The following is a 22288-nucleotide window of genomic DNA, read 5'->3' on the forward strand; positions in this document are numbered from 1 at the left end:
AACAAAACAGACCCTTTCAATTTTACATCAGTAAGACTCTGTACCAGCCCATCATCTTACCCAACCAGCAACCAGTTTGTGCAGTCCCCAGGATCATATCAGGATCAACCAAAATTGATTGACAGCAGCACCCGTCCCAGTAATGACCATATCATCCAAACAACTCTTCTTTATAATAATGGCCATCATATCAATAATCCAACTAGATCCGTTTCACTATTGAAGTTGCAGTACGTCTTGTTCTAAGCTATTATTTTAGTATTTATTGTAAGGATGCAGGGAAGAAAACCATGATTTTGTCTTCTTCAGAGAGAAGCCACGTGAGATCATTTGGCGCAGCGGCAGCATGTCTGAGTCAGGACCAAGAGGTCGTGAGTTCAAACCCTGCCATGTCACCAAACTTGTGCCCTTGGGAAAGGCACTTGACATGACTTTCCTCACTTTACTCAGATGAAAATGAGTACCTAGCTTCGAATAGGACGTTAAAAGGAGGTCCCGTGTTTGGGAGAGCCACACCCCACGCATGTTAAAGAACCCACCAGACCTATCAAAAGAGTAGGGGACCATCCGGGTGGGAGTGGATCAAACCTTAGTCCCATGGTCGCACATGGGGCAATTACTGTCGTATTGAGGTCACCTGAGTGGCGCCGAAAGGCAGCTCGCTCCAAACACTTGCGGCAGTCGTATTGAGGTCACCTGAGTGGCGCCAAATGGCAGCTCCCTCCAGACCCTTGCAATTTAGACACACACCCCCACCTACTGTAAGCTCCTTGCAAGAGTAGTCGGACGACCCAATAACAATGTAAATGAGACAAAATTTCATCTTAATCTAAAATGTTGATTTTCATTTCACTAAGCAAGTCCTGCAGCTTTCTTCAGCACAACTACTGTCAATTAAACTTGGATGTGCAGAGGCTCTGGTATTGTCTGTTCTTGGTGTGGTGCTTACACCAGAGCATTTAATTGTATTAACAATACAAACTACTTGTCATGAGTCCTATCTATCAACTTGTTTCTAATTGAGCAGCTTTTGCTTAATCAACTATCCATGATAGTAGCACAACCTAGATGACACAATCACTGATAGATAAAACCATGTATTATAAGCAGATCAGACCTCTAGACTATGTTTACATGGTTAGATCTATGTATGTCTTCTGGATAACGTATGCCCTCATATGCCCACAAGATATTTTCCAGAATTCCTAAAACTCACCAATGTCTTAAACAGAAAATACTTTCACATGTACGTGCCACACAGGCTTCCTTGACATTTAAAAACATAGTGCAATCTTAGTGCCATAATGCTGTTTTAATGTTCAGACAATAAAAAGAAAGACATAACAGAAGTGTGTCAAAAATAATCTCTATGGCAGGAGAATAGAAAGCCTACACACTGTGTTTTTTCCCTAGTACATACATTGACACAGATTATGAAGCACATGGAGAGATTAACTGGATCACATTTGTGAAACTTCTTTTGCATCAGTGTTGACAGTAGCCATTAACCCTTCCAGTGCCAGGTCTAATTAGAACAAGGTATTACAATTAGCCCACAATGCAGCAATGGTTAAAATACCCTTGTTAACACATTACATTCATATCTTTGAAGCACTGTACACTGGATTTTACCTCACATAAGTGTATGGTTATATAGAACAATTTGGAAGAAAACACATTATGGACATGGTAATATGTTTACCTGAAAATGCTTGCTTGCCTCAAACCATTCAGAAAGCTGAGTTACAACATACTTTCATATATTCCATTGTTTGCCAATCTATTTTATGTTGCTGTTTTCCATTCAAACTTCCTCAAGTTCTCCTTTGTAGAGGAACTACTCAAAGATAAAGGCAAGCCCATTCATAAGTATTGCTGCAACATTAAGATGTACGATACATATCATTTAAAATGCTCTCCAGCAATATTGTGCCATTGTAAAGTACAAGTTACATTTGTGAATGGCATCCCAACATGCCCAAGGAACAAAACATACAATGCACATTTTAAAGGTCAGGTCAATGAATACAGAATAAAGTGTAGTAGTCTGTAGTTCCTTTGGCATGCACTTCACCTGTCTCTGCTGCATAAAATCTGTTATAACCTACAGCATGGGGAGAGCTACTATATTTTTTGCTTGCACAGCATAATCACCTCCTTATAAATAATCCACCCTGTTTCAAATTTTCTCTTTGATTGAATTCTTAAGTGGCATGTTCTACAAGGTAGCTGAGCAACATGGCATGTTTCAGATGGGCTAAACATCTTCTTGACTTTACCACAGTGGAAAACCAATGTTCTTCATTTTTTTAAAAATAACTTGAGATACAGTATTTTGGTGGATTAACTTTCCTAACAAAGTAGGGATATGGTCTTGTTAACAAATATTCCTACTACCAGTACATTGTATTGACAAGTTATCAACAGACAAATTGTGGTCCAGTACTGACTTTCTTAAGATGCCACAGCATCCTCTTCTAACTGTCCCAAAATAAGATTTCAATATGTAATAGCTTTGGTTGCATCCACAACAGGCAACAGTACTTTGTTACTTGCAAAAAGGTCACTTCACACAAGTTGATAACTGCAATGCAGGGACTTATTTCTGTAACCTTATGGTGGCTGTTGGCTGAAGTTCCAAGTAAGAGATGCCTCATTTGACAAGTGCTGACAGCGGTGCATACACAATATTGACACTGAAAAGTTGGCACAACAATCAGCCATTGCAAAATGAAACCGTATGTGACAGATTTATGCCCATATTTCCTGCAGCAGCCTGTATCGTATGTGGTATTCTTGGCGATCTTGACAAGTGATTGCCTCTGCAAGGAATGGATAGTCTCCCACTTCATAGAGGAAATTCTAATGTTTAACTATGTACCATTGATTTGCCAAGGACAAACTGCATTGGACATGAAATCTGCAAAGAAATCAAATCTTGTGATGCATTTGGTTTTGGAAACAAAATGAAAATAAGAAAGTACCCAAACTTTTTATACAATTCTTGAAGCTGTATACTAATTCATGTCATTACCAATTGTAACAAGTGCATGTCCCACATACAATATTGTGTATGAAGCAAAATACACCAATCTGTAGATACATTGTCCTGGACTGCAGGAATTTGAGGAAAGTCACCAGCCTTAACATTACATTATTCAATCAAATAGTGACACATAATTTCTCTACACCTAACAAGATGCCTACATCTAATTCAGGTGACTTGTCAAAAAGTATGCACAAAATTTTATTGCCATGTGTTGACGGAAGGTTTGTATATTAGTCTCCTTTATGGCACTACATTCTGAAAGCCCCACAACCTGTGGGCTAGGCTGTAATGAATGTAAGTAGGCACAGTTTATACAGCCTTCAGTCAATATTACATTTACAGCTTCTGCCAAGTCTATTTCTTACTGTTTTCTCCACGGCTATGGCCACCTGCACCAAGCTGTATCACATGTATTTGTCCTATAACTTTGCTCGTCTCATCAGCTATAATTGCTATCATATATATATATCTTCATATATATATACTTTATATAAATGTATATATATATTTGCAAGTAAGCCTTTTGGATAGCCTAGGCGATGGAGGTTGATGGGGGAGCATCAGGTGCACCTGAACTGGCTACCAGAGGAAGAGTAGGAGAACTTCTCAAAGTGTGGCTTCTCCTCATCTATGGTGTCCAAAGGAGCTGCAAGAGAAAACACTGATGCGTCAGACTGTAGGTCAGATGAATAATGCCCTTCTGGCTGGGGGGCCATGGCCACTAAGCATCAATTAAGGGGACAAAATCAACTTAAAGCAAAACCAAACTAATATAAATTAGATGAAAGAATTAAAACAATAATAACTAAAAAAAATTAAAGCAATGCTCAATTACAACTGAAGTAGTGATCTTAGAGATAGTGTGACTATAAAGCCTTTGGTTCAATATTTCTAATGATTGCAGCTTGTCTTTGGGATACATGTACCTTACATCCCAAACTTCAGAGCCCTGCATAAGAAATTTGGCATAATTCCATATTGTCTCTAACTTCACTACTTTTGACTTGTCTGTTGATCAATTTGCTCACATTGGGGGAGGGGGGCGAGAACACTTCTATCAGGTACCCCTAAAATGACTGCCAGAGGAAGAGTATGAGAACTGTTCAAAGTGTGGCTTCTCCTCATCTATGGTGTCTAGTGGACCTGCAGTAGACGTAAGAATATACATGTTGCAACTTGCAAGTGACAAGCTAATGATGACTCAAAACATTTTGTCACAGAGAGAATGAAAAATAGGCTGAAAATCAAAATGTGAAAATCGAAATCATGAAACAAATTGATAAATAACTTAACTATCCATTTTCTCCATCTATGCATAACAACCCTATCTGAAGGTACTTTCACAAACCATCAACCACAAATATACAAAACAAATATCAATATCTTCAGGTAGCATAATCTACTTCATATACAACACCTATTATATATTATATATTTCTTGTATTTGCCCTCATAGCCAATTTATGTCATATGATATATAAGATGAACTGGTAGTTTAAGATTATATTGTGTATACTAGTGGGACATGACTTGTCTAGAGGGGAAAGCTTTCTGACATCCTTTCTTTAGTAAAATTGGATGCCTAGAGTGTGTTATGAGATCAATGTATGATTGAAAGCAAGGCAACACCACTCCTGTTTACTGAAGGTATACTTACAAGATTCGGTAGGTGGTGTAAGCTCCACAGATTCCCCAGTGAATTCCTTATCAAAGTAGCGAGTATCTGTGTCTGATGACACCTGAGGCTTGAATGGTGGTGTCAACTGAGGGAAAAAATATACAATGTTATAATCATACAAAACTTTGTGTCTTAGGCCACAACAAGTATATTTATGGATGACATCATTGAGCACATTGATTTTTGACAATGTATAATTTAAAAAAAATAGTATTCCCCCCCCTGGCCAAAATGGTCGCCTTGTGTGGAGTTCTTAAAGTTACACTAGTGTGGAACTAGTTATAATGAAACTAACTGTACAGGTGATAGCTGTGTGGTATCCTTGATCATGAGTCTAGTTGTTAAGTTATACTAGGCTAGCACAGCAGTGTCACTTCCTACACTCCTTCAATACAGGAAATAACTGGGCAGGAAGAACTCCACTATATGCAGGATGAACACTATAACAAGAAAAAAAGACAACCAACCCTCCTCTCATACACATCCTGCCAGTTGATGTCTGCAGTAGCAAAGAAAGGATGTTCCTTCACGTCATCAGCATCCCTGATGCCTCCACCAAGTCTACAGCAAAAGAAAAATCCTCATTTGCACTGCTCATCTATAAAAAAACAGCACTTTTTCAGCTTAAAAAAGTTAAATGTCATTATTGCACAAGCTATCTTGAAGTATTTTGTTGCCAATGCATGATTCAGTGCTAAATCTTGTAGAGCCTGTTCCCAGTACAGAGATACAAGTACAACCCTAAGACACTGACAGGTGAGACCAGCCTGTACCACCATGGCATGGCTCTCTATCTGCAGTTATCCTTTTGTCATAAGGTCAACTGAGAATAGTCAGCATTATAAAACTTTTTGACCAATAATACATTGTATCTAATGCTTTCAAACTACCTAATGCTTTCAAACTACTAAATGCTTCAAGTTACCTCTGCTTGGGGTCCTTGATGAGCAGACCTGACAGCAGGGACTTGGCATTCTCAGTGATATTTCTAGGAAACCTCGCCTCCTCCATCAGGATCAGTTCAAACAACACCTCATGGTCCTTATTGTAGAATGGCAGCCGACCACACATCATCTCATACATGACCACACCAAGGCCCCACCAGTCCACAGGACGACCATAGTCATTGTCCTCAAGGACCTGCAATGGTAAAAACTATCTATTCAATATGACCATTTGTCAAGAGAGATACACTCATACAGTCAAGCACTAGGGCTCCTCATCAAACCAGGTACAAAATCCCTTCTTTGTGATTATCCTTCAGAAACAAAACTTGCAACTAAATGGTACCAGCATACTGAGACAATACCTAGAAACTTCTTTGTCATGTGCTTCTTTGCTGTCTTATGGCTCTACTTCTCAACAAACAGTCTGTTCTTAAAGCATACACAAACCTCTGGTGCCAGGTATTCTGGTGTGCCACAGAAAGTCTTTGTAGTGGAATCAAATCTCATGTCCTCTTTACACAGCCCAAAGTCTGTGATCTTGATGTGACCATCCTTATCCAGCATCAGGTTTTCCAGCTAGGACAACAAGAAGAAGAAAAAGGTTTAGAACACACATCAACGATAACATGAGAAATGTTTAACGTAGGATGACGGTTTCAAATCAATATGTGAGTTGGATACCTCTCCTATGTCTTTCCTACTTGATGTAAAATGTAGACTTATCTATTTATTCTGCATGTAAATGTTCAGTACCAACATTGCACATAGATGTTCAGTATTGACATTGCATGTAGATGCTCAATACCGTAATTGCATGTGGATGTTCAGTACTAAATGGTTATCAAGTCCAGAAACAAGACCTTTGAAAAATCTGTTGAAACTTGTCCCAATCCTCACCTTCAGGTCTCTGTAGATAATGTTGGCCTTGTGTAAGTAGTCTAAGGCTGACACAATTTCTGCCCCATAAAATCTTGTTCTGTCCTCAGAGAACACCCGCTCCCGAGATAAATGGAAAAACAGCTGGAAGAAACCAGGATCACGTAAAACAGCAGTACTAGTACATCCAATTCTGTTTAATTACCCACATGGGTATTTCTATAAGACAAAAATGTATATAATGCAAACTTAGAAGGATTATACCTCATTAACTTGAACTTGTTCGGGGAGTCCCTTATGCAGCACTTCTACTGCATGTTGCTAGGCGGTACACATATACAAAGTGAAAAACACACAAAGCACCATAGGACTTTACGTGACGTCATCCCTCAATCGTCAAGGGTGACAACTCAAGTCGGAAGCGTGGCGGCTCGCCACCGGACGTACGTCCGAAGAAATATGTGGCACTATCGGCAGAGCTGCGGGCTAAATTTTCCCCAATGCGTCAGAGTATGAGCTAGAGGCCCTTTCAGTACATCATACACCGGGAAGAATTGACCAAGAACAGCCAGAAAGGCGATGGGTCTTCAGAGGAAGGGGATGACAGTGCTCGGCGGAGCAAGTCGCCACGTCAACCGAATGGGCAGGTTGAAAAAACCTCACCAATGCCTCAGCTAGTCCCTGAAGACATTGGCCGTTTGAGGAAAGTTGACAACTGGAACAACTGGAATATGACAATCCCTTTGACGTGGATAAGAATGAGGTTCCTGAGCATGTCAAAAAGTTTATGGTTGATGCATGCACTAATAAGCTGTCATTTGAGGAGTATAAGGAGAGGAAGGAGGCTTTTCTTACCACTCCAAACTTGGAGTTTATACTTAAAGCTCCACAGTTAGACAATACTGCTTAAGTCAGGGACAGCTACTAGTGATAAGACCCTGCGGGACTGTAATGAGAGAATGCTTTGGGAAATTCATCCTTTGGTGGAATTGTTACACCAGACGATAGAAAACGCCTAATTCCTTCAAGGCACAGGTTCCTATGTGCTAACCCAGGCACGAAGAGAGTTCTGTGGCAAGGATATGAAATCAGAGGTAAAAGGTATGATAATCTCAGATTTACTTACTAGTAGCTCTCCACATTTGTTTAATGATGCCCTTGTGGAGAAACTGTCTGCCCTTGAGGGACAAAGAATCCCAAAAGTCAGTAAGCAAAGCTCAGGTTTCTCCAGCTCTCCCTCGAGCGCAGACTCTTCTTTTTTCTCCACTCCGCCATGCGGGGAAGACATCTCTTTTTGTTCGAAATTGGGAAAGAATAACGAGCGACAAGTGGGTCCTGCAGACCATTCAAGGTTATCGCATAGAGTGGGAGTCCACTCCTTTTCAGTTTGTCCAGCCAGTGACTCAAATAAGGCAGGCCGACAGGGCCAAACTAGTAGACGAGGAAGTACGAGGGAGTATGGTAGAGAAAGGTGCGGTGTTGCAAGTAGAACCGTGTGTAGGCCAATACGTGTCAACTATTTGTCTAGTACCAAAGGCATCAGGAGTAATGCATCCAGTCATAAACGTAAAGTTTCTAAACGAACATGTAGTCAAGCATCGCTGCAAGTTCAAGAATATTGTAAAGAAGCTTTGGCAGGAAAGGGATTACATGGCTACCTTAGATCTAAAAGACGCTTACTTTACAATTTCAATTACAATCTGGCACCAAGACTGAAAGTTTCCGAGATTTTCTTGGCTAGGAAGTCTCTGGGAGTTTCAATGTCTCCCCTTTGGCCTCACTTCGTCTCCTTGCGTGTTTACGAAAGTCTTGCGCCCAGTGGTGGCGATATTGAGACCTAGTTCGGGCATACGAGACCTTGTTCGGACATACTTTCAACCCTTGTTACAATTGTTAACTGTTGATCTTACCCTCCCATATTGACAGCACAGGGTAAGCCTTTACCCACACTTCGTCAAAATGGCAACGATTGAGGGATGACATCACACAGGGTCCCATGGTGCTTTACGTGTTTTTACTTTGTTTCTGTGCACCGCCTAGCGACATTCAGTGGAACTACTGCATAAGGTACCCACGGAACAAGGTCTTGTATCAAAGCATAACCTCTAATCATTATGTAATGTGTGAATTAGTATGCACACCCAGAGTTGCTTAAGGTCTTACCACTAGCAAAGTTGCAATTTTTTTGAGGATTATACAAGCCAACTAAACTTGCTTGTGGTACAAAGTATGTGACAGATATTGCACTTTACAAGGCATATAAAATGGATGGCTTACCATAGTTGCACATGATAAGGAACAAGCATAGGCAATACTTCAAATTTTGCTCTCCAACTTAAAAAAAAAGAAATCATCTACATCATCTCAGACCTGATACATTACATTCAGATGCTTACCTCACCCCCGTTTACATACTCCATCACAAAACATAACCTGTCTTTCGTTTGGAATGAGTACTTCAAGGCCTGCAAACAGAAAGATGAGAAAAGTCAGCAAGATAACATCACAGAAGCTGGAATGTTAATCCCACAACAAGGGAACACCTCTTGCTTACAATCTACAAACAATGGGATTTAATTACAAACTAATATCACCATTTTATGATAAAGAAAGCAGATAAAAGATCCATTCATTGCCTATTGCAAATCATCACTATTTAACAAGCACTATTTTTCTTATCCCATGCCCATGGTGTGACAATATAGGACTTACAACATGCATTATCCATAACTAGTATATCTGATACAAGTCTGATTCTTTTAAACAAGTTGACTCACAGTGAGGAAAGGGTGCCTTGTTGTTTGGAGGACCCTATTCTCTGTTAATGTGTGTGCTACTTCATCCTGAAGAAAAGACACAGTGACATCATCATTATTGCAGCTCTCACTACAGTACTCATAGAACAGCAAGTTATACACAACCAATAGAAACTATTAAGAAATTAAACTGATGTTTAGCTTTAAAAGTATAATGTTGTAGGACTCATTTCCTACTCTGTACATTCACTTTTTCCACTAAAAGCTAACTTTCACTAACATCCTACATTAACTCACCTTTGCTACAATTACTTCCTTCTTCAGAATCTTGATTGCATACAGACCGCCATTTGACTTTTCTCTCACCAGAATCACCTTCCCAAATGTTCCCTTTCCTAGGACCTTCAGGAAATCAAAGTCTTCTAAAGTCTATTAGAGAAAGAGAAGAGAAATTCAGACTTTTTGCTTACATCTTTGCATCATCTTACACCATGGTCAATATATATGCCCACAGAATTAACCATCATTATGTTTGTTCAATCACACCACACTATGAAAATCTTCAAATCAAGTATTCATACTTGTAATACCGAAATGTAGACAAAAAATTATGTTTGCCTTTGCATCTTGCTTACATTTTTATCAAGTCTAGGCTGACTTCTATCACTTGACAATGTTGTAGGAACATATGCCAATTTACCACTTTATGTGATGCGGTGCTGCCCCCTGAGCTGGAAGGTCTGCTGTCTGAAGAGGTGTAAGAATTGGTCAGCATGCCTTCCTGGGACTCTTTACTCTTCATGTCCTCCTGTTCCTGCAGCTTGTCTGCCACTGACTGGATGTCACTGATCCAGTCCTCCCTGATAATAGAGTTGTTTAGAGTAAAAGATGTAAACATACTATGAAAAGCCATGCAAGTCTCCAGAAAATGATAACGAGTATAAGAACACATTATACAGCCAACATCGTTGATGGCATACAAGTTTACCCTGTGTTCCTGCCTAGCCATTAAGCTGACACCTAATGACTAACACAACAAGTTATGTAACATAGGATTTAACATTATGTAATAGTATATATACTATTTCCTGTTGCCTAAGCATGCAAAAAATTGCAAATGCATGGCATAATTCAGTATACAATGTAGCTACCACTGCCTTGGGCAAGAAAAAGGCAACAAACATCATTTCCAGCACATGTTATGATTCAAAACATGAGGACAGAAGGAAATACCCAGAGGGCAAAATTCCTAACCACTCTTGAGCGACAATCAGGAAGTATAATTATACATACATACCAGTCACACTATTTGGATATTATCTTTATCATTTTGCACCCATGTGATACAAATAGTTCTAAGAAATATTGACTGATATGCCCTTTCACTTTTAACCTGTAAGACTTCTTCATATTGTCATAAACTTCTAAGGACAGAAATACTAAAGTTAGCTTTTTGTTACCAAAACACTAAAATAGCTAGACAAAGCTACACAAATCATTCGGCAAATACATACACATGTATCAAGCATCCTTTCAACTATGCAATCAAGTATGTGTTCAGTTTGAGGGCAACAATGCCAAAAAGAAAACTTACCTCTCATCAGGTGTGTCCACATGGAAGGTTCTCTCAATAATGGTGGTCCACTGTAGACATCTGATGATGAACGTGTTGGGGCGGGGTTTCTCTGTCTTCATGATCTGACATTCTGCATACACAAGAGTAGTCATACAAAATTGTCATACCTTAGGAACAAGTTTCTGTTAGAGTCTATGCCAGATTAAATCCAAAATCAGAAATGATGCAAAGGAAATAAAAATTATCTTTTTTTCATATCAACAGGCATACACATGTACTTTAATACCTAATCCTAACTGCACTGAAAAGGTATCAGCAGCTTAAATTTTGACAATGTTCAGAGATGTACTTTAGTGCTTCAATTTCTAACTCGTTGAAAATACAAATGTACTAGGGACATTCTTATCAGCTTCCATCAACTATAGCTGACAAAATAAAACGATAGCCTAAGGGTATGCTGAGTCTACCTACTTGCTACAGTGAAGTTGTTCAGGGGATCATTCATGTTGGATGGGTGTGGCTTCTCCTTGTAACCAATAAAGGATCCATCTGTCTTCAGCAGGAAGTAACGTGGTCTCCATGTTTTGATGTATTCACCTGGAACAATGACAAGTATATACAACAGCATTTAATGCTGTAAGTCATGGCCATATCCAAGTGACCAGCCCATGTCTATCAATCATTACATTGTTAACTGCACATGTCTGACTGTGTAGATGAGTGATGTTCCTGCTACAGCTACAGAGTTGGACAGTCTCCATATCCAGACTTGTAAAATTAATATTCATTAGCTGATGTAACAAAAACACAAGATACAATACTTCAAATGATATACTGAACAAGCATCCTCCTGTCAATCTTTATATGCATATCACTTTTCAATCTCTCTCTCAAGCTGTATGACGTTTATGGTATTGGCAATTGTAGCATTACAATATTAGCAGTGGAGTTGGCACAAAAAATATCAGTGTTATATTTTGACTCTTTTCAAAACCTCTTTTATGATGAAATCAATACAAGGAAACCTAGAATCTGAAGATATGTATACTATAGATATACCTTTGTGCATTACCGGTATATACAGAGAACAAAGGATTTGTAAAACAGGTGCTTTGTATGGAAGCTTTGAAGTGGTAGCCTCTAATAAAGGCTCCATCAAATCCTCTTTTGTATTCTATCCAGCATTTCAGCAGTACTTCAAAGCTCTTTGTCAGACCACACCTTGCCATTGCCATTCAATCAACAGCACACACTTCAGATACTTCAAGTTCAGGACATCTTTACACGTTGTAATAAAAATGTCTCCTATATTCCCTAAAAACAGAAAAGAGTGGCCATCCTGTTTTGTTCTTTAAGCAAGATACCAGTATATCTTAAAGTATTTTTTTAACGATACCCTTTTGAGTTTAAGAGTCAGACTCAAGCCATGTCTTGTTGTTGGTTGTTGTATCAAGCTTCATTTCATTTTTAGTTACATAATTCATGTCATGGAGATATTGTTTTTCTCTCTGGCATTCCTGTTACTGTTACATTGCCATAGTCAGTAGAAATGACATAGAATTCTATAGGGTATACAAAACAAGGAATTTGAATACTAGTACTACATATAGGTTGAGTGCCACGCTGTGTGTCCAGATGGAGGTCATCTGAATGGACTCACTAGTCTGACTTACTAGAACTGTGCAAACAGCCCACTTTACTTAAGTGACTCGGCAAGTGGACCATTCAGTCTTCACATACCACACAGGCATGCGATACACATATCTGACTATGACTGCATCACAAGTCCAAAGAAAGTAGCCTGAGACAAATTGAGGCAATTTGTCAATTTGTGCAACTTAACCTCAATTATGAGGAAAGATGTTATAACACCACTGGAAGCATCTTGCAAATACAGGCAAATATTACAAATATAACATATACCTATGTGTATATCAATAAGAGACAATGTAACAAAGTCTAGTACATCATCAAAACATATGACATAAATTATTAAACAGGAAGCTGCTAGCAGTGCTACTGATAGCTCCAGGGTCATCAAATGTTACTAGTATGCAATGTGTTTGTCAAAATGCTGGGTGTGGTATCAATAAGGAACAGCTAGACAAATACGGTGTGCTTTGTCTCAACAACAGTTCTGCTTGCACATGCTGGACCTATAGTGTCTGACCTGAGTACAAGGCAGATGACAAGGCAGATGACATATGGAGTAATAAGTTCCTGGATGAAAATGCAATCACACAGAAAATAGCAGTGTCTTCAAATTTGTTTACAAAGAGGTGTAACAAATGTGCATCAACTGACAGGGATGAAATCAAACTCAAAGGGAACTCTAGACTATGGAACCTATAAATTTCCATGTTGTCTTCTTGAACCTTATAATTATATCATTCTATACTACATATATAGAGTAATAAGACTATAGCAAGTATTCATGTATCTTTCCTTTTAATGGCAGCAGTGTAAACAGCAAGAACTGTTTAGCATTATGGTTCACTTTCAGTTAGTTTTATCCAAATTATTAAACATAGGTACCAAACACACACAGAATGTACTTGGTGGGTCCATAGACAGGTATATTTAAAGCCTACTGTAAATGCAGAAACTTTCGCGGTGGATTAATGTTCGCGGTTTTCGCGGCGGCCGCTTCCCCGCGAATTTAAAACCACCGCGAACATTTTTCCATAACAGTAAGAGATTACAGTGCATGGCGCTACCGCGAAATTAAATCCACCGCGAAAAGTCCATTTTCCCGCAACCGCGAAATTAAATCCCCGCGAACTTTAATGCATTTACAGTAATTGATCATAACATAAAAAGCCATAACACGTTCATGTACTCCACTTGATCCGCTGTACTTGAAACAACCATTAAGAGTGCAGTAATGCCTTCCTGCTGCCATGTGGCCCAACAAAACAGCCCTCTCACACGCCAAGGGAATTCTTGGTATGTGTGTTGTAAGCTGTCCCACATGCCTCACCTCTCTTGTGGAGCCAGCCCTCCCTGACGATGACCGGGACCACCTGCACTGGAGTGTCGCTCATGGTCGTCTGCACCACCGGCTCTCATACAAGACGGTCCAAACAGTCTTCTGCTTTACCTGGACAGTTAAGGAAGTAACCTAAATGAGGACAAATTATGCACTAACCCACCCTAGGTAGAGAAAATATTTTCACGAAGAGACTACAGGAAAGAAAATTGATACGTTCACAAAGAGAACCACATAAAGTCACTAATAAAATTGTTGACGACACATAGAGAACATCTATATGTTGTAGACGAATGTTGTAAGCTTGGGCGATTCATGGAAAGTACACGTCTGTCTGCACCAGACCTGGGCATACACGGCTGTCTGGCCACGATGCAACTTGAACATTTGCTGAATAATTTGGTGTGGCCAGTTGTCCAGAGAAGTGATCAAAGTTAAAATCTATGTTCATTACCCAGCAGCTCCCAAACTAATAGTCGTACACACAATATGGGTTTCACTTCTGTAGATCCCGATTTTTGGCACCACAAACTAGAGCTTTGTTAGTATGTAACGTTACAGGATGTGACATGACAGAAAAACATGAAGTTCTCCATCGACATGCACACTCTTCCATGTCCAATTTGAAAAACATTTTAAAGACATTACCTTCCTCACCAGCAGAAAAAAGGCACTCCTTCCTTGTGCAACTGCAATGTCCGTGGTTACGCACAATTATGGGGAGAAAGAAACGCATAAAATAGAGAGGGTAATGTTCCGTATTTTCCTTGTTTTCAGTTTCAGGCGTGATGACGTCATGAGGGTAATTAGTCGAATCGCCGATGGCATCAAAACGCTTTAGTATAAAGTTTATGAGAAAATCAGAGACCACGACTCAGAGTTGCCTGAAAATTCAGCATGACAGAAGCTATTAATATAATTATGAATATGATTTGGTATTCAAAATGGAAAGGGGTGGGTGTATGGGGTTATTCAACGACATTATAATGAATATTGCCATGTCTGCGGTGTACCTGTCGACAAGTAGCCGCTAGGCATGACGGGCCACTTTCCGTCTGGGTCACTAGTGGCCCGGATGAGTGACCCAGACGTCTGCCCCGTTGGCGCCAAAATTTAAATATCTCAATACTAGTACCTTTCATCAATTATGTCATCTTGGACCCAGTAGGTGGATTGCTAGCCGTAGCACTACAACTTACAAGAAGGATGTTTCTATTCATAACTAAAAACACTATGTACTTTATATATAATAGCCAATGTGGCACACACAAAAACATGACCAGGTGCAAATCTTCCAGAAAATCCTGTTTTTGCAGTGTCACTGTGAGGCTGGTTTGTGTGCAGACAGACTTTTGAGTGATGCTTTAATGATATTACAAAAACACAAATTCTCGTTTCTTAATCAATATGTCCTCTTTGCATAAAATTCCACTCCCGAAAAGTCCTTGGGGAGACAATATGTATCACTGCAAGGTTATTTTTCTACCGGTATATCTTCCATGCTGCCAGCCGGAGAAACCTCTGGGGAAAGAGGAGTGCGGTTTAGTTTATCAACATGTCAAATCCTTCAGTACTGTAAGTGAGTACGTTATCTTTAGAGTGGGCTTTTGTTTCTCTTTATATTCAGTTTCATCTAATGGTTAGTATGTAGCTTTTTGTTTTTCATATTGCATGTCTGCACATTATTCCTGTATATGTATTCATGATTTGCAAATAAAATGCATTTGAAAAAAAGTCACCTTTGATATCAGAAAACATGTCTTCTCCTGGTATTGCCCCCCACCTGTATATTTATTTCCTTGTGACACCAATAATATTCAATTCCCAACTTTTTTCATAACTGTCCGACTACCAGATATTAATGACGTGCCCAATACAGAATCTTGTATATGTGAAAGTACTGGTTCCCGTCAATTGCATGTCAATGGCACAATATTATAAGAAACAAAACTTGTCATTCATTTAGGTTACCTGACATGAAAATGTAATGGTAACCCCACAACAGCTAATTTTACAAGACCTCACATGCACACAAAAAACTCAGTGGACTAGTCACTAGGGTGAACACATCAACACAAACTGATAAAAATACTCCTTACGGAAATTGTTTTCAAAGGTTGAAGTTTTATTCTCATTCTACATGTAATAGTTATAATGTACAATAAATACACAACAGAAAATGCCCTACCATTGATACTGATATATATTTACTTGATGAATGTACAACATAACGGAGAACATCTGGAGATAGAAACAGGGCAGATACGGGAGTTCAGTACAAGGTATCTGTAGAACCAGGGAGGGTGAAACTTTCAATTAAAACGAAACATTTATTTTCCAGTCATGACCAATATGTCATGGTGACAGAGATTCTGAGTCATCAAATTGATCTTAATCCAGTCCAAGTCCTGTGGCTGTCTCCAGGGTACCTGACTGAAGTTGGCGCGGATGCCTCCCTCAGAGCCCAGCTGTCTGCAGCTGGTACACCCTAGAACCCTTCTTCAGCAGGAATCCCTGGTTGTTAAGGGAGGCAATGAATCCCTCAAAGTCTGGAACCTTTACATCACAATTCTGCAGAAGAAAAAAAATGTACCTGTACATGCATGGACTCATTTCTGGTGATATATGCTTAGTACCTCACCCATGTGTTCACACCTAGCTTGTAATGTACTGTTTTATTAAACTGTGATGTGCTCAATATGTTTCATTTAACTACTAGTATTTATGGGCTAGATCATAGGACAACTTGAATGAGAAAGATAAATATAGTTAAACTTTTGGTCACATTCCAACATCTTAATCACTTAAACTTTGTCAAATCACGAGCTCCTATACAAACCTGAGCAATTTCCCTCATCTGTTGCACAGTGAAGATGTTGTTGTACGTCCGTTCTGCCACTCTGTTCAGGGCAGCGACAAACCTCTTTGGCTACAAAAACATTAAAACAACAAATTACGACAGATTTGAAGTACTTCAAAATAAGTGAAGTCAAGTATGGCTGTAATTGTAAAGTCTTTATAATGATAAAACCAACTGGAGGGAGGTTTTATCAAATTTCCCTGATAAAACTTCATATTGTGTGAGCAAAAACATTCATCCGACATTAATACAAGTTCAACAACAATAGCTACAAGGCATAAAGTAACTTGTCATAAGTAAATTAATTGGAATACATGTACATGTATATATAAAATATAGCCAGTTAACAAGTATATATGCTTTGACCTAACCTTGCTCCTGCTGCTCATGCCTGACCCATTCTGTGATCTCAGGAAATCCAGTTGTCCAAATTCATCTGAGTAGGTGTCAAACATGCTGAAGAAAAAAGGTGGTTTGGATTGAATTAAGCCATGTCATGCATTTTTGTTGGTAGTAACATTATTTTGGTTTACTTTTTGTATGCCATACATCATTATAGGCTTATCAATTTTGTTTCACAGTACACTGTGCATGCTTTATTTCAACTTTTCTTTGGTAAGGGTGTTATATACAATGTATTACAAAGCATTCTTCTCATCCCCTTAGAGCAGATCAGAGTCTGTTTAAGACCAGTAGGTCAGATGAAACCTGCATAAGTCATTCATTCCCAACTCTCTCCATCAAAATCTCTGACCTGTCTTTCATGATTTCCACCACATCCTGTGCATCCTGACTGGTAGCTGTCTCCCTCAGCTCCAGACGGCTACGGGCCTACATGGAACCAATTTGATATTATAACAAACAATCTTCAACTAAAAAACAAAACCTGTGACAATCTTTACTGGATAGCATAAGATGTTTACAGTTTGACATGCAAAAAGACAAGTTGCATGCTATTTGTAGAATACATCTTAAAGGATGCAGACCTTTTATGTGTTTGATTATTGAACCAGAAACTGAAATAAGCATACATAACTTGTTGTACAAATGAGTGATGATGTTATTTCCAACATAACAGTGCACATGATGATTCTTTTTTCTTATTTTTCTTAAAGTCACAATCATCAAAGAGCAGGTAAGAGACCTCTGTCAGTCTGATGAGGGACTCCAGCTGCCTGGTGGTGATGGGGATGCTGTCTGGGCCCCGCTGATCCTTCCTAAGCTCAAGGTAGAAGGTCTGCAAATGTGTTGATGACAGTTAAGCTACATATGACTGTAATAAGGAAATTTACTACTTTACTGCTAGTAACATTATATCTAGATATCTTGTACCACTGAAAAGAGGAGGGTGTAGCTAACCTGTAAATGGATATAACATTTCAACAGTTGTTGAATGACACTATCCTGTCTTAACTTGTGTTTTTGTTAACACAGATTGCAGACAGTAGGTTAATATATTTGACTGACCTGAAGCACCTGCTTGGCTTCTGGTGACAGTTTTGGATGGACATACTTCCTTGCATAGGCCACATACTGAAATGTGAACATAACATGACAAATTTGATCGTGAGACCATTGTATCAACCTTCATATCATTAATTTTCTCCGAGTCATAGACATCCAGGATTTTAGAGTAGAGGCAAGAGACAAGGAAGGAAATCTGTGAACCTTAAATGCCAAAAAAGTCATGCATCTCTGATCAAACTGTTTGTTTTAATAGGATAAAAATGATAATTCACTAAATCAACTACAAGAATGGTTTGGTTTAGAGTATACCTTTCTTAGAAGGGGGTGTGGGATGGGGTCAAATTGTTCACCTCTGCTGATCTGGAAAGATAAAGACTGCCTGAATACAACATGTACAACACCAAAGTGCTTTTTACATCATTGAATGATTCGGAACAAGTCCTCAACAGTCCAGAAAAGACTCATAGAGGAAGCCATTGAGGGAGAACATTTACTTATATTCATTATACTATCAAGCCCTATCCCATGAAAAGTTCTTATTTGTGAAGACACTGTCTGCTACAAGCTACTGCCACATACGTATAACATAAGTATACAGAGTATTGCAGTTGTTATGAAATTCTGCAAAGAACTGTACTCTCTCACATCAACAGAACTGTAACATTTTTGATCTTGTCATTACCTATATCCATTGTACAGGCAGGTTCTCCTAATTGATTCATCACCAACTTGTCTTGTTTAAATTTATTTTTCTGTTATCCATTTTGTACTTATGTATGTAATGTCGTTTACTATTCTTGTTTTATGCGTATGTTTCTTGAGTAGAAGGCTTAATATAAGCAATTTGTGCTTTCCGCCTCATACTCGCAAAATATATGTGAATAAATAAATAGATAAATAAAAGAACTGTACCTTTAGCCGTTCAGATAACGGCTTTTCTAATTCCCACTGTCTTCTGGCCTCATCGCTATCAGGGGTCTGTAAATTATGGTATGTCAGTACAATTTATTTGATTCAACTATTACAGGCTATAAATTCAGTATAATAGTTTAAAGAAGACAGAATTCTATTCTATAAAGCACATAATATTATGTGGTGTACATGAAATGTAATTTGGAGGATTCCACCTAAATGTATATGATAGGGGGACACAGTCTCAGAGAACTTTACCTGGGCCATCATTTTACAGTATATAAAATCTTGAGCTTACCTGGGGGTCTCTTCTCACTCTGACAGCAGAGGTTTCTCTGCAAGGAAAGCAAAAAAAGTATGGATACACTGCATTCAAAATGCAAATTGCCATAATGTAGATTCCCAACAGTGCATGGGAAGGGAAAGACAATGTTGTTTTCCAACAAACGTCAGCTAAGTTACTCACCGGCACCTGCCAGCCCTCAGCGCCATGACATGCTCAGACAACATGCTGTCCAGATCCTGGTTAGAGAATAAAATTTATATAGAAATTTCCCACCAAAGTTTTACAGTGGAAACACACCACCTTTAATGACAAAAGTTTGAAAAAAAATGTATGAAACAAATCATTTAGAATACACTACACTTTGGTAAGAAATGTGGAGATTGATACTAATTACTCCAAACTGAAATAAAGTGTATATTTATTAGTACATTATAATTGCAGTGTTAATTAATCATTTCTAAGGTTACTGATATTAGCAAATCATCTTTGCCAAATACCTTGAGCCATAGGTCTAACTAGCAAGTTTCCATACAGGTAAACAACATGATGAACTGGCTGGTGATTACCTCATCAGGATTGTCCAGCAAAATAAACACCAGGTCAAACCGAGACAGCAGGGCACTACCCATCCTGGAACAAAAACAGAATTCTCAAATGTAGGTTACCTTGTACATTTTGTATTTCTAACAGGAGTTACAGACATCCTCCAGAGGGGTTAAGTATGAACAAAACCCTTAAGACAAAAGTACTACTAATTTTGCTCTGTCCCATTTGCAACAGAATTATAACAGCTACTAAAGGAAGTCGAAGGTTGACAGTACTTTAGGAATACACCTAAATGTTATCCTAGGAGACCTACTTGAGGTTCTCTGCCACAGTCTTAGCCTTGTTGTAGTGCCCACCAACTGGGTTGGCTGCTGCGATGATGGATGTTCGTGCAGGGAGGCTGGACAGAGGGAAGACTCATGTTAACAAAATTCATGAAAATTGACTGTACCTATATAGTCAACTTTTACCAACACTTCACACATTTCTTCATATTTTCTAGAATTTGAAGGATGACATTTTACTGTCCTTTATTGAATGCTATCTAATACAATTGAATTATCTTGAGACATGAGAAAATCCAGACTAGGCACACACCTGCAGACTATGCCTGCCTTGGCCAGGCTGATGCTTTGCTGCTCCTGGAAACATACAAACAGCAATGACAATCATCTAAAATCAGCTTCTATGAAGAGCAAAATGACAGTGACTCTATTTCTATTCTTGCACTTAAAACAGAATGGTTACAAGAGCAAGGTGGTTATAACCTCTTTGGTCAGAGCAACATCATAACTTTTGTACTTAGATAAGTCAATGGCAATTAGATAAGTCATTCTTAATAAAAAAATTAAACAATGTGTATAGGCAAGGAGGTTGAAAAAAGGAAAAGGCCTTTCCTTGCTATAGGTCATTTTCTATTGTAAAGCTCTGTCTTGAGGTAATAAGTACCGGTAGTTTACTCTACTTCATATTTCCTTTTGGCTTACCTATGATTAGTAATCTTATTCTGAAAGGGACTAAATGTGTAACAAAGGAGATCAATTGTTGATCTGCATTGTTACAGCAGGTTGGGTATGTCGATATATTAGATAACAATGATACTATGATAACAACTTCAATATAGGCTGGGCTGGTAGAGGATAAGCATGTCAAGTGTTCTCATACAAAAGGAAACAAGTTGCTTACCATTGCCTCTAGGAGAGCCTGATGCTGGTTGGTCATTTTGTCAAATTCATCAATACAGCAACAGCCTGGAACAGAAAATGTTTCAAATGAAATGAGCATCAATACCATTGGCATGACTCAATGAAATGTTTGCTATACAAAACACAAGAAATACTTGCAGGTTTACCAGCAGCCTTCCTTGTGAATTACAGTCTGCCCAAGAAGATCACTCAGGGGATAGATACAGTCTAGTGGACAGGTGGTCACCATAGTAGATGACAAACTAATGCTTGGCCAGTTGATTTTTATGTAGAGGAGGGCACTTGCATCTATTAGTTTTACCATAATGGTAAAAGATTATACAACTGGTTTACTTTACCCTGGTCAGCGAGGACCAGAGCTCCTGCCTCCAGTGCAAAGTCTCCTGATGCACTGTCTCTGCTTAGGGTCACCTGTCAAACAATCAACATAATGTATAAAAGTACTCTGCACATGTAGACTGATTAACATAGTCAGAAGCAAGATTGATACTACATACAACGTACTGTAATGATGAGTTTATGTGAATGAAATATTATTAGCTGATTTCTCAAATAAAGCCAAGGATGATACTTAAGCAGTTACATAAGATGTTGTGGTATGTAGGTAAAGTTAAGACCTACAGTGAGTCCAGAGGCAGTAGTTGTGTTCCCACACACGTAGACACCACGGGGAGCAACGTTGGAAACAGCTTGCAGCATCTACCCATAAAATTAAGAGGCAATTGGTGAATTAGTTACAATGAAAATACACAGACAATGTCACAAACAGATTGGACAAATTGCCTGAGAACAGTAGAAGACAAACCTGGCTTTTGCCCAGTCCAGGATCACCCACCACTAGGACATGGGGGTCTCCTCTCACAGGAATACGATTCTACGGAAGAAACAGACAACCAACAGAGGGATTTTACAACAATCTTCACAAACGTTTAAACTAAATGGTTAAAATTTCATATTACCATGATATCTCTTTTATTCCTTATATGCTCTGGGAATCCGTGGTGATTTGAGTAGCTCGTGACTTGGGACTTGTATTGTAACTATTGACAAAATTTAAAGCTGTTTGTATGACTACACAATTAATGACAATAAATGTGCAGCTACCAAAAGGTACTACATAATACATGTTTCTCACTTGCCT

The 22288-nt window shown here is 38.8% G+C and overlaps 2 protein-coding genes across 4 annotated transcripts in view; both read right to left on the bottom strand.

Annotated features, from left to right (window-relative positions):
* Positions 1-1271: 1271 nt before the first annotated feature.
* Positions 1272-14871, bottom strand: LOC118412491 (RAC-gamma serine/threonine-protein kinase-like). Of its 3 annotated transcripts, none has more exons than XM_035815388.1 (15): positions 14529-14869; positions 13863-13982; positions 11354-11479; positions 10901-11012; positions 10007-10166; positions 9604-9735; positions 9328-9393; positions 8947-9015; positions 6572-6694; positions 6122-6250; positions 5653-5867; positions 5195-5288; positions 4707-4812; positions 4078-4192; positions 1272-3695 (listed from the first exon to the last, which is right to left on the bottom strand). In XM_035815388.1, exons 2-14 carry the CDS (start codon positions 13924-13926, stop codon positions 4107-4109), a joined length of 1482 nt encoding a protein of 493 aa, XP_035671281.1. In that variant the 5' UTR covers positions 13927-13982; positions 14529-14869; the 3' UTR covers positions 1272-3695; positions 4078-4106. The 3 variants fall into 3 exon arrangements, with proteins under 3 accessions (XP_035671281.1, XP_035671274.1, XP_035671289.1); XM_035815381.1 differs by having other exon boundaries at positions 14520-14869; XM_035815396.1 differs by lacking the exon at positions 4078-4192 and having other exon boundaries at positions 14520-14871.
* Positions 14872-15975: 1104 nt separating this feature from the next.
* The window catches only part of LOC118412140 (DNA helicase MCM8-like), a gene marked incomplete in the record, with an annotated part of 13171 nt that continues 6858 nt past the window's right edge, over positions 15976-22288 (bottom strand). The window contains 17 exon segments of the mRNA XM_035814806.1: positions 15976-16442; positions 16711-16800; positions 17103-17187; positions 17486-17562; positions 17876-17968; positions 18199-18264; positions 18508-18558; positions 19111-19176; positions 19409-19445; positions 19577-19632; positions 19963-20026; positions 20256-20342; positions 20540-20583; positions 21128-21192; positions 21486-21558; positions 21769-21846; positions 21953-22021. Of these exon segments, the coding sequence (XP_035670699.1) occupies positions 16329-16442; positions 16711-16800; positions 17103-17187; positions 17486-17562; positions 17876-17968; positions 18199-18264; positions 18508-18558; positions 19111-19176; positions 19409-19445; positions 19577-19632; positions 19963-20026; positions 20256-20342; positions 20540-20583; positions 21128-21192; positions 21486-21558; positions 21769-21846; positions 21953-22021 (1215 nt within the window).

Source organism: Branchiostoma floridae, chromosome 1, assembly GCF_000003815.2.
Source record: "Branchiostoma floridae strain S238N-H82 chromosome 1, Bfl_VNyyK, whole genome shotgun sequence".
Lineage (NCBI taxonomy): Eukaryota > Metazoa > Chordata > Leptocardii > Amphioxiformes > Branchiostomatidae > Branchiostoma > Branchiostoma floridae.